Source organism: Lemur catta, chromosome 13 (genome assembly GCF_020740605.2).
Source record: "Lemur catta isolate mLemCat1 chromosome 13, mLemCat1.pri, whole genome shotgun sequence".
Classification (NCBI taxonomy): Eukaryota; Metazoa; Chordata; class Mammalia; order Primates; family Lemuridae; genus Lemur; species Lemur catta.
Window position 1 is genome coordinate 19,740,429 of NC_059140.1, and position 11,482 is coordinate 19,751,910.

General features: G+C 39.4%; 1 protein-coding gene across 5 annotated transcripts; it reads left to right on the forward strand.

The window, feature by feature from the left end:
- The first annotated feature begins 3,874 nt into the window (after positions 1-3,874).
- On the forward strand, positions 3,875-10,986 carry TEX30 (testis expressed 30). Of its 5 annotated transcripts, none has more exons than XM_045566910.1 (6): positions 3,875-4,011; positions 7,519-7,592; positions 8,040-8,270; positions 9,092-9,143; positions 9,639-9,844; positions 10,516-10,986. In XM_045566910.1, the coding sequence occupies exons 2-6, from the start codon at positions 7,578-7,580 to the stop codon at positions 10,687-10,689; spliced, it is 678 nt and encodes a 225-aa protein (XP_045422866.1). In that variant the 5' UTR covers positions 3,875-4,011; positions 7,519-7,577; the 3' UTR covers positions 10,690-10,986. The 5 variants fall into 5 exon arrangements, with proteins under 5 accessions (XP_045422866.1, XP_045422867.1, XP_045422869.1 ...); XM_045566911.1 differs by having other exon boundaries at positions 3,905-4,043; XM_045566912.1 differs by lacking the exon at positions 3,875-4,011 and adding an exon at positions 6,300-7,115.
- The last annotated feature ends 496 nt before the right edge of the window (positions 10,987-11,482 follow it).

Below are 11,482 nucleotides of genomic sequence, written 5' to 3' on the forward strand. Positions count from 1 at the left end.
TGGGGTCTCATTCTTGCTCCGGCTGGTCTTGAACTCCTGACCTGAAGCAATACTTCCACCTGGGCCACCCAGAGTGCTAGGAACTCCTGTATCTTTATTGTGGTAGTGGTTATACAAATGCACACATGTGATAAAACTGCATAGAGCTATGTGCATGTGCACACACACACTCACACACACACAAATGAGTGCATGTATAACTGATGAAATCTGAATAAGCTGTGTGAGCTGAATTGCACTAATGCCAAGCTTTTGGTTTTGATATTATGCTACAGTTAAGCAAGATTGCTACCATTGGGGGAAGCTGAGTGAAGGGTGTACATACTGTTGCTGTACATACTTTTGTAATTATTGCAAACAAAATGATAAAAATAATAGTTTGTTTTAAATAAATGACACAAGTAACACATGCTCACATTAAAAAAAAAAAAATCAACTTTTTCCAATCCCTACCCTTTTCTCAATAGAATCACTGTTAACAGGTAGACTTCCAGACATTTTCTTGGATACATAAACTTGGAGGAGAGGTCCATCAATGACCCAAATCATAATACTGTACCCTCTCCATCCTTTCTACTATGTGGGAAGAATTATTTCTAATTTTCAGCTTTTTCAAAAAGAAGGTTGCCTACTGGTAATACTACGAGGCAGCTTTCTCAAAGTGAAATTACTGAACAAAAGGTTGTAAGTAACTTAAATTTCTATAGATCAAGCAAAATGGGAAGAGGCTATACAAGTTATGCTCCTAGTAATAGAGTATTAAAATACAATTTTCCTATATATTCAACAATACTGGGCATTAGTCATCTTTACCACTTTTATCAATTTGAGTTAAAAATTATTTTTTAAACATGTTTCTGATTACTTAAGGAATTAGATATTTTTAGTATTTTCTTTTTCTGTAATTTTATCAAATTTTTAATTAAAAAAAATTTCCTACTGATCTGTTTCAACTTTTTATGTATTACGAACATCAGTCTTTTGCTATTATGTTTGTTGTGAATGTTGGCTTCCTATCTTTTTGGTCCTTTGACTTTGCTTAGAGTGTTCTATTCAGTTTTTCAACTGATTGGGTAAGGCCCACTCACATTATGGAAGGTAATCTGCTTCATTCAGAGTTCACCAATTTCAACGTTAATCTCATCATCTAAAAACACCCTCACAGAAACATGCAGAATAATATTTGACCACATATCTAGGCACCATAGACAAGCCAACTTGACATGTCACAAATAGTAATTCATTCAACAAATATTTACTGAGTACCTGATATGCCAGACATTGCATTAAGCTCTGAAGATACAGCAGTGAACAGTTGCTATCTATTCTGGAAAAAGAATGAAAATAAACAAGTAAAATATAAAGAAATAAGATAAGTATGGATTGTGATAAATAAAAACAGGGTATTATAGAAAGAAATTGGGTTGGATAGTAGTGGCTACTTTAGACTGGGTAATCAAGGATGCTCCAGATTTTTCACTGTTAAGTAAAATGTTTGCAATAGTTTATGATAAACAACCACTATTAAAACATTAAATTTTCAATTTAATACTAACTTATTAAAGCTTTTTAGTATTAAGGGCATTATATTTCATTAAATGTTTTTTAGGTATTTATTGAAATGTTCATGTTTTATTTTGTTTTGGTTTTGCTGCATTAATCCATAATGGATTACATTAATAGCATTCTAATTGTGAAACATTATAAAAACTCTAATTGTGAAACATTATAAAAACTGCATGGTCATTATATATTATTACTTTAATACATAGCTGAATTCACTGTGCTATTATTTAATTTAGAATATTTCCAAATACAGCCCACAGGCCACATCTGGGCCACCACTAGTATTTGTACAGCCTGCAAACCAAGAAGTGGTTGGAAAAAATCAAAAGAATAACAGTGTTTAATTACATGTGAAACAAATGAAATTCAAATTGTGATCCATAAGTAAAGCTTTTGTATTAGTTTCCTATTGTAGCTGTGACAAACTACCACAAACGGAGTGGTCAAAAACAATATGAATGTATTCTTTTACAGTTCTAGAGTTCAGAGCTTGAAATCAGTTTCACTGGGCAAATGTCAAGGTTTTGGCAAGGCTGGTTCCTTCTGGAATCTCTTAGGGGAGAAAACTTTCCCTAGCCTTTTCTAGCTTCTAGAGCTACATTCTTCACATTTCTTGTGTTGGGCCTGGTCCCTGCATCCTTCGAGCCAGTGGCTTGGCATCTTCAAATCTCTCTGCTTCTGTTGTCACATTGCTTTCTGTCTCTCTGAATGGTGTAGCATTATTATTCATAATAGCCAAAAAGTTGAAACAATCTAAATGTCCACCAGCTGGCGAACAGATACACAAAACTGTTGAATACTCTTCAGAAATAACAAGACATGAATTACGAGAAGGAACAAAGTACTGATGCATGCCATAACATGGATGAACCTTGAAAACATTATTCTAGGTGCAAGAAGCCAGACACAAAAGACCCTGTATTGCATTACTCCATTTATACGAAAATTCCAGAAAAGGCAAATCTACACAGACAGAAAGTATGTTAGTGGTTGCCCAGGGCTAAGGGTAAGAATAGGGAGTGACTACAAAATGGGCACAGGTTTCTTTTTGGGAAAAATATGGAAATGTTATTAAATTAGATTATGGTATGGTTACAAATGGTTGTAAAATTACTGGAAATCTCTGAATTGTACACATCAAATGAATGGATTTTATGGCATATAAATAAAGTTTTAAGAAGCACAGCTATAAAATGATACCATTAAAGAAATGTTAATTAAACTTTGTAATTTGAGGAAACACTTGTGATAAACGACAGGGCGTAAGTGGTTTTCTGGAATTTTATTTCTTTATATATCCTGTTGACAGAAAAGTGGGCAGGTACCAACTGCACTGGGCTTGGGGAAGGTTCATTCATTCAAGAAATATTTGGCAGGCGTTATTCATACACAGGAGATTTACGGTTAAAACCAACAAACATAAACACCAGAAACAACCCTGTCTTCATGGGGGAGTTAACAGTCCCGTGAGGAGCCACAGCCACGTCTACAGTGTGTCAGGTGACCTGGGAGGAAGGCTAGGAAATGTGGGGAGGTGAATAGGGAAAGCCCCACCGAGGAAAGGACATGTGCCTGACGACCCCAAGGAGATGCTGCGGACCGCCGGGATCTCTCCGAAAGAAAACGGCCAGGACAGAAGCCCCGCAGCGGGGGACCGCCGGGTGGGCTGTGGGTGGGGACAGCAAGGAGGCCAGGTCCGAGCTGAAGGAGCGGGGAAAGAGCCCCTAGAGGGGGAGCTGGGGGACCGATCAGATGCGGCTGTGTAGCCACCGAGCGGCCTTTGGCTTCGAGGACGAGCGGGAGCGGCCGCGGGAGGCAGGTTCCGCGTGGAGGGGTGGACGGGCGGAGGGCTTTACATCTGCACAGGACCCACTCGGCTACCGTGTCGCGGTGTAAGGGTGTAAGAAGGGGCCACTTAGGTGACTTTCATAATCCCAGCACAGACGATGGGGGGCTTGGCCCAGTCTGGCAGAAATGTGAGAAGTGGCTGGATTCTGCATCTATTTAAAAGGAGACCCAACAGGACTGACGGATCGATTGTAGGGGATGAGAGGAAGACTAGTCAGCGTTGGTCGCGCGCCTTTTGACCCGAGCGGCCGTTAGAATAGAGTGGCTGCGGTGGGGAAGGGTTTCCCAGGGAAGCGAGCTTGGGGCGAGACGGAGACTGGAGTTGGCTTTTCAGTGCTCCACAAACTGGGGAGCAGGGGCGGCCCACCCCCTCGGCCCCCCGCGGGATCTGCCGCTCTTGCTCAACAGCAGCTTCCCGGCGCCGGCGGGCGGGAAAACTCCGGCTCCCAGCTCGCCCCGCGGCTGGGCCAGCGCGCGCGTGCGCCGTAGCAGACCGCGCCGGCGGGGGCGGGTGAGGCGGTCGCTTCGAGCGCGCCGGTTTGCTCCCCGAAGGGAGTGAGAGCGGTTGGGAGTCCGCGGCCGCTTTCGCCTTCCCTGGTGAGTGCGGCTGCGGCGGTTGACGCCGCCAGGTGAGGGTTGGCTGCCCGGGGGAGTGGGAGCGCGTCCGGCCGGCCCGCCTGGGGCGTTTGGGGCTCGCGGCGTCGCTGCTCAGGGGCTGTTGGCCGGAGCCGAGGGGCGTTGGGTGTAAGTTCGCGGCCCGCGGGAGCCGCCGGCGGGGGCTTCGGCCGCTTTGCGGAGCGGGAGGCCGGGCGTGGGGCCGGCGGGGGCGGGGAGAGCCGACCCGGGCCGACACCCACCGCGCCGGCCGCTGCCCGGAGCGAGGCAGCCCTGGAGATTTGAGGGGTCGACCCCGGGGTGGCCCACGGCCCAGGCCCGGCACACACGCGTTGGTTGAGTGAATAAATACAATTCCCAAGTGCCGTTGAACCGCAGACTCCTGGGAGACAGCGGTTTGAATTTTTACCCTCGTAGTGTTTGGTGTGTGTTGTCGGCCTGACCCCCGGAAGACTCGAACTCTGAACGGTTTTGCTTGCCCCGTGACAGCCAAGGGAATGCAGTAGATGTAACAGACAGTGCACAAACGTTTTTAAACTGGAAGTTGAAGTGGTTGTGGCATTTTGATCCGTTAGCGTGAGATACGGTCACTTATTACATGCTGAGTGTAACTGGTAGTCATAAAAGTCATTTTTGAATGCTCACGATGTATGGACATGATGTTAAATACAGCACGTACCTTATTTAATAGCCACAACATCTCCAGAAGGTTGTTGTTTTTTCCATTTGCAGTTTGAAGGCGTTGTGGCCGAGCCAGGCTTGAAACCCTGCCCCATCTGAATCCAGAGCAGAGATTAAAACCCAGACAATCTTAGAGCACGTTGTTTTGGGATTATATTAGGGGACAATTTCCGTGTTTCTGAAGTAGTCCAGAACACGTGCACCAGTTGTGAAGAACAAACTGTTCGTTGTGAAGTGTGGAGGGGAGTAGAGTTTTCCTTAAAAAAACACCAAAAACCATGTTTGTTGTTAGAGAGTGGCAGAGCATTCTATCATGAGGGTGCTTGAGTACATACATCTTAATTTGATTCCCTCTTGAAGTCTCACTAAAATTACAGATTGTTCTTTTGTAAGCACCAAAGGAGGCAAGAAAGGTTCATTTTTCTCTGCTGCACCCCTTTTAATAAAGGTATTTGTTCTGTGAAGTTCGGATTCACTTGAGGGGCCACACTTGGGGATCTGAGGCTGCAGGTTCCCCACCCCTGAATAATGGAGAGGATGAGAGAAGAACACTAGCAATCAAATAGTGGGCTCTGGAAAGCATATCTTAAACCTTAACTTCCAAACCAGAAGTAGGGAATGCTGTGGAACAATTCTGTATAAACCACAGAATCTTCAAAGTGTACGGAAACCAGCAGCCCTGGACACCTTTGGGCCTGGGAATGAAGATGGTGGTGGTGCTGGGGGTGGGTGTGTGGAGCTTAATTAAAAATGACAGGTGAAATCTGTTGAAGAAGCAGTTAGGTATCTAGATCCCCTATCCCATTTCCCACTGTTGGGTAACTGCCTTTCCCCTTTAGAAGACAGAATAGAGGCTTATTCTCTTGAAAAAATAAAACAGAAGCTTTGAACTGGGGGGCCCAAATCATAGTTAATTATAGGGCTACATTTATGAAACAAGGGACACTGAAGCCTGAAATCCTTTATCCTCCTTCTCCCACTCAACTCCCAGAACTTTTGCCCCAGGACTGATACTCTCCAGGTTCAAATAAGAGAATTGTACAAACATACACAGATATGGAAAGATACGCAATAAGTTGGTCACAGTGGTTGCTTTTGGGAAGGGATAGGAACTTGGTGGTAGTGGAGGGGGAGAGTGTGAGGAAACTTCACTATTTATCTTTTTGTTCTTTTAAAATTTTCTACCATGTGCATATATTACCTATTCAAAAATGAAATGTATATTCCTCACCCCAGGAAGGTCTATGGAAAAAAAAAAAAGAAATGTATTCTTTAAAAAACTATCGGCCGGGCACGGTGGCTCACACCTGTAATCCTAGCACTCTGGGAGGCTGAGGCAGGTGGATCGCTCGAGGTCAGGAGTTCGAGACCAGCCTCAGCAAGAGCGAGACCCCGTCTCTACTAAAAAATAGAAAGAAATCTGGCCAACTAAAATATATATACAGAAAAAAATTAGCCGGGCATGGTGGCGCATGCCTGTAGTCCCAGCTTCTCGGGAGGCTGAGGCAGTAGGATGGCTTGAGCCCAGGAGTTTGAGGTTGCTGTGAGCTAGGCTGACGCCACGGCACTCACTCTAGCCCGGGCAACAGAGTGAGACTCTGTCTCAAAAAAAAAAAAAAAACAAACAAAAAACTATGAACAGACCCTTGACAGCGATTCCTATCCCAGGAATTTATCTTATAGCTATACCTACACACGTGAAAATAATGTAAGTACGATATTATCTGGAAAGATACAAAAGAAGCAGGTAGTACTGGTTACCTTTGTAGAAAGGATCTAATGATGGCAAGGCAAAAGTGGAATGAATGAGATTTCTTCACTGAATATTCTTGGTACCTTTTGAACTCTGAACCATGTTATTGTTACCTATTGAATGAATGAACAAACGAATAAATGTTAATATGGAAAAATGGGTCAGTAATGGAGATCCTAATTATTGATTATATCCTGAACAATATAAGATCTCTTACAGTCAGAAGAAATGCTATGTAACAACCCCAAAATTTCAGTGGCTTACAGAATTTTGTGCTTATGGATCTTTGGGTAACCTGTTGTTTAGATCTTGGCTAACCTAGCCTAGACTCCAGACTTTAGTTTTGGGTTCAGATCTGCTCCATGTGTCTTCATTTTGGGACTCAGACTGAAAATGTAAAACTACCTGAATCATGTTTTTCTCATGACTGAGGGTGACAGTTCAAGAGAGCTTCTGGAAATTTGCCTAGTGCCTCAGCTCAGAAGTCACACATTGGAATGTCTGCGTGTATTCCATCGGTTAAAACAAGTCACACAGCCAAGCCAAAAGTCAACAGGGTCAAGATGTATACTCTGCCTACTGGAAGCACTGCAAAGTCACATGACAAAGGGTGTGGATGAATACTTCCATTACATAGGAGGAGGAAGACTTGGTAACTATGATGAAGGAAATGGTTTAATAGAAAGATGCTGAGAAATTAAGTTGAGGATAGTTGGTTGAGAAAGATTCTTACAAAAATGTGTGTTTATATATATGTAAATTATTATTTATATCAAGATACAGCATCCTACTTTGATATGAATTATCTGAAGGCTTCCATATTAAGGTATCACATTTGGTTTATCTTATATAACATCTACCAGCCCCACACCTCGCCCTATAACTAATTCTGAGTGCTCATAGAAACCTTGAAGATAGTATTTGATGTAACTAATATACATGTAAAGACACCAGTTTAAATATGTTTATTTCAGCTACTGAATGTGTTCATTCATAGTTCTTATGTCATATCCATGTCTGCCAACTCACCTTTCACAACAGAATCTTCTTTTCAGGGAGATGTCCTTTGCTTCTCAGATGTAATGCACTTTAAGTTTGTTATTCAACAGTGAAAATGAGTCATACAGAGGTAATACATATTTTCATATGTTCTGCATCTTCAGGGTTCTTTTTTTTTTTTTGTAATTATATAGCTTCAGAGTAATCTTATTTTCCACTTTCACTGTGAGAGGCAGTGTAGCATTAGTGGTTAAAAGTGAGGTCTCTGGAGCAGACTACCCAAGTTTGAATCCTAGCTAGTGGCTGTGCTATGCCTTATCTATAAAATGGGGATAATGATAGTACTTGCCTCAGAATTGTTAGGAAGGTTAAAGGACTTATTACAATATAAAGCACTTATAATACTACCTGACATACAGTAAGCACTTCTTAATATATTAAATATTAACTAATATTAATATGATTACTTTTTGTCTGGAGGCCATGACTTGAATCATGAACCTCATAGAGCAAACGTATATAGTTATTCAGTTGTCTGAATAGGCAAGGAAGTAATTTTTGATCTCTTGAATTCCAGGTTAAATTAAAAATACCTTTTGGAAATAAATTACTAGATGCTGTTTGTTTGATACCTAACAAGAGCTTGACGTATGGAATAATCCTTACACATGGAGCATCAGGAGATATGAATCTTCCTCATTTGATGTCACTGGCATCCCATCTTGCATCTCATGGGTTTTTTTGCCTGAGATTTACCTGTAAAGGCCTTAATATTGTACATAGAATTAAGGCGTATAAGTCAGTTTTGGTAAGAAAATTTCTTTGTATTTACTTACAACAGAATTCTGTTTAAAATTCTTAATAAATTTAAGACATTTTGTTAGGAGTCATTTGGTTTAATTAAAAAATTTTACGTTTATTCTTAAAAACTCAGTAGTACATGAAAGCTATTTAGTGGTCAGATTTCTCTTTTTTGCCATCAGTTAGTTTCCAGGGAGATGAATGCTTACATCATAAATATTCTTCCATGACATTGCCAAGGAAACTACTTAAGATATGATTTTCTCACTGGAATTATATAACTTTAGAATATAGTTCTGGCATTATAGAGTATTTCTAGAATATTTCCAGAATATACTATGTCTATACAAATATGGGACTGTTTTCTGTATGTATTATTTAGAAATATTGCTTAAAATCCTTGGATAAAACTCAACTTTGAAATCCTTTAACCTAAATTATCTCAAGCGTGCTAATAAATTTTTTGGAACTTTAAATTAGATGTTAGCATTATTATCAGATTTGGTATTAGTTGGAAGCCTTTACTGGCCTTTTTTTAAAAAAAATAACTTGTTCTTTAAAAATAGTGCTTGAATATTTTTATAAAAGTAAATTGATTTTTTTCTCACATATTTGCCTGTATTACCCAACATGTGATTTAATAGTGAAAGCATGACCAGACAAGGAAAGAACTGCTTACCTGTTTCAAGAAGAATCCCTTAAGATTTTGTGATTATCTTTGCATAGATTTTCACACATTTCAGTAGTGATGAGAAATAATATATCCGGGCTTTCCAGTAGAGTATTTTATAGGAGAAGAATTGATCATTTTTTGGTTGATTTTTCTAGAATTACCTAAAGACCTCAGGAGAATATAAACTTGCAGGTGTTTTCCTTGGAGGTAAGTTGCAATGCTTATTAACTACCCATTTTAGTACAGGAATAGATAATTGATAATTAAAATTGATAACAGAAAGCTAATTTAAGGGTTATTTTTTTGTTTTGGTAAGTCACCTCCTTGATGTTAAAGTATTTTATATATATTTAAAGCAAATTTGAACTTCATATATACATTGTAATCTGAGAAGCTCTCCTTTTATTTATATCCCCACATCACCCTTTTGCAAATGATCATTCCCTGACAAGGATTATCCTTACTCTTTTAAGTATTCTTCAGAAAAATAATTGCTATTTTTTTAAAAATTTGACTTAAGATCAGTCAATTTTTAGCTCTTCACAAAGCAATAAGTGTCTATCATGGGTACTGCAACTTGTTAATTGCCACCTTTTGGAGTTTATGGGTGAACAGTAAATGAAATCTAATTTGCCACACCATCACTGCTACTTTATGCCAAGGTTTATGTTTCAAACTGAATTTAATTTTAATTGATTTTAGGTCGTTCAATGGGCTCAAGAGCAGCTGCTTCTGTTATGTGTCATATTGAGCCAGATGATGCTGATGATTTTGTTCGAGGTCTCATTTGTATTTCTTATCCACTGCACCATCCAAAGCAGCAGCATAAACTCAGAGATGAAGATCTCTTTCGTATAAAAGATCCTGTACTGTTTGTGTCAGGCTCAGCAGATGAAATGTGTGAAAAGGTGAATTACAACTCAATGTTTGTGTGAATGAGAGAAAGAGTATGAAAAACAAGTATCTTGGGAATGAGATAATAACGCAACATTCAGTCTGTTTTACAAAAGATCTGAGTTTGACTGATGCTAGTTTTATGCATTGGTTACCCTGTTGCTTTGGAGAACCTAAAAAATACAAGCGTACTGACAAAATTCATCTTCCTGGAAAGAGTTGTAAATGTAAACTTTATTTGGGAAATGAAGGATTAATATCTGAATCTTCTGATTTTGGGGATTACTAGACTGTTTTACTATGTCAACAGTCAGATTATTTGTTATAAAATTAACTCTTGAGAAAGGGTTGGCAGCGTCTACACATTACTAAATACTAGCCCAATATTATGAAACAACTTTGTATTTCCTATATAATTTCCTTGGGAAAAAGATTTTTTTTGGAAAACTTTTTATTGTCACTAATGAATGCTTGATCTGTTATGTGGTATTGCTATATCTGAGAGAAGTGGTCTGCCACTTCTGTATATGTTTCCTTGCACATTTTGTTGCCTAGAATGTTGTCTGTAGAGAAAGTATTTAATGAATACTTGGTGAGTGGCTGCCAAAATAAGTGGGAGAGAGAGAATCTTTTATTAAACACCAATAGAATGTTAGTCTAGTATCTTCTTCTTTTTTTCCTTTAGAATTTGTTGGAGAAAGTGGCACAGAAAATGCAAGCTCCCAATAAAATCCACTGGATTGAAAAGGCAAATCATTCCATGGCAGTGAAAGGACGGTCAACAAATGATGTTTTCAGAGAAATAAATACACAGATTTTGTTTTGGATCCAAGAAATCACTGAAATGGACAAGAAATAATTGTCATTAGTTAAAAGCCATGTTATTTTGAATACAAATACAGTTAATTTGATAAAGAACAGTATACCTCTCAGCAGTATGAGATATATTTCAGACTAATTTAATGTTCTTTAATGTTCCCCTATTTTTAAACACATTTTGATTGTGAAATTGATGTCTTTCACAAAATGTCTTTTGAGAGCACTGTTATAGTTGTATAAAGATGATGTAAAAATATTGAAGGTGGTCTAAATATAATTTATTTTCATTAGCATAGTTAAGTTTTGAAAAAAATTAAACATTTGAATTTTGTTACAACAGTGCTTTGTCTTACTGATATGCAACTGAGAAACTATTCTTAATTTTGCAGAGCAGTGTCACTAAAAAAGGAAAACAAATCCTACTTTACTATAGTAAATCTAGTCAGATTTATAGAGCATATAGATTTTGTCCTCTAATCTTTTAATAAATCTCATTTAAGTGATAGGAACTGAGACACATTTCAAGTATGGAGACCCTGAACACTTTTTAGAATGAAGTAACCACTTTCATTTAAGAAGTGTTCACTGAAGGCCTGTTGTTATAGGCAAATCTCATTAGGTTTGCAAAGATGAGTAAACACCTGGAGTTACACAACACAGTGTGTGAGGCTGGGTGTGGTGGTTCATATCTGTAATCCTTGCACTTTGGGATTCTGAGGCAGGAGGATCACTCCAGCCCAGGGGTTTGAGATCACCCTGAGCAACACAGTGAGATCCCCATATCTACAAGAAAAAGTTAGATGGGCATGGTGGCACATGCCTATAGTCCAAGT

What these genes read in the sequence shown, in the direction of transcription:
- TEX30 (XM_045566910.1), top strand. An exon ending in TGCAGGTGTTTTCCTTGGAG is followed by an intron (nt 9,144 to 9,638) that starts GTAAGTTGCAAT and finishes AATTGATTTTAG; the next exon opens with GTCGTTCAATGGGCTCAAGA. An exon ending in CAGATGAAATGTGTGAAAAG is followed by an intron (nt 9,845 to 10,515) that starts GTGAATTACAAC and finishes TTTTTCCTTTAG; the next exon opens with AATTTGTTGGAGAAAGTGGC.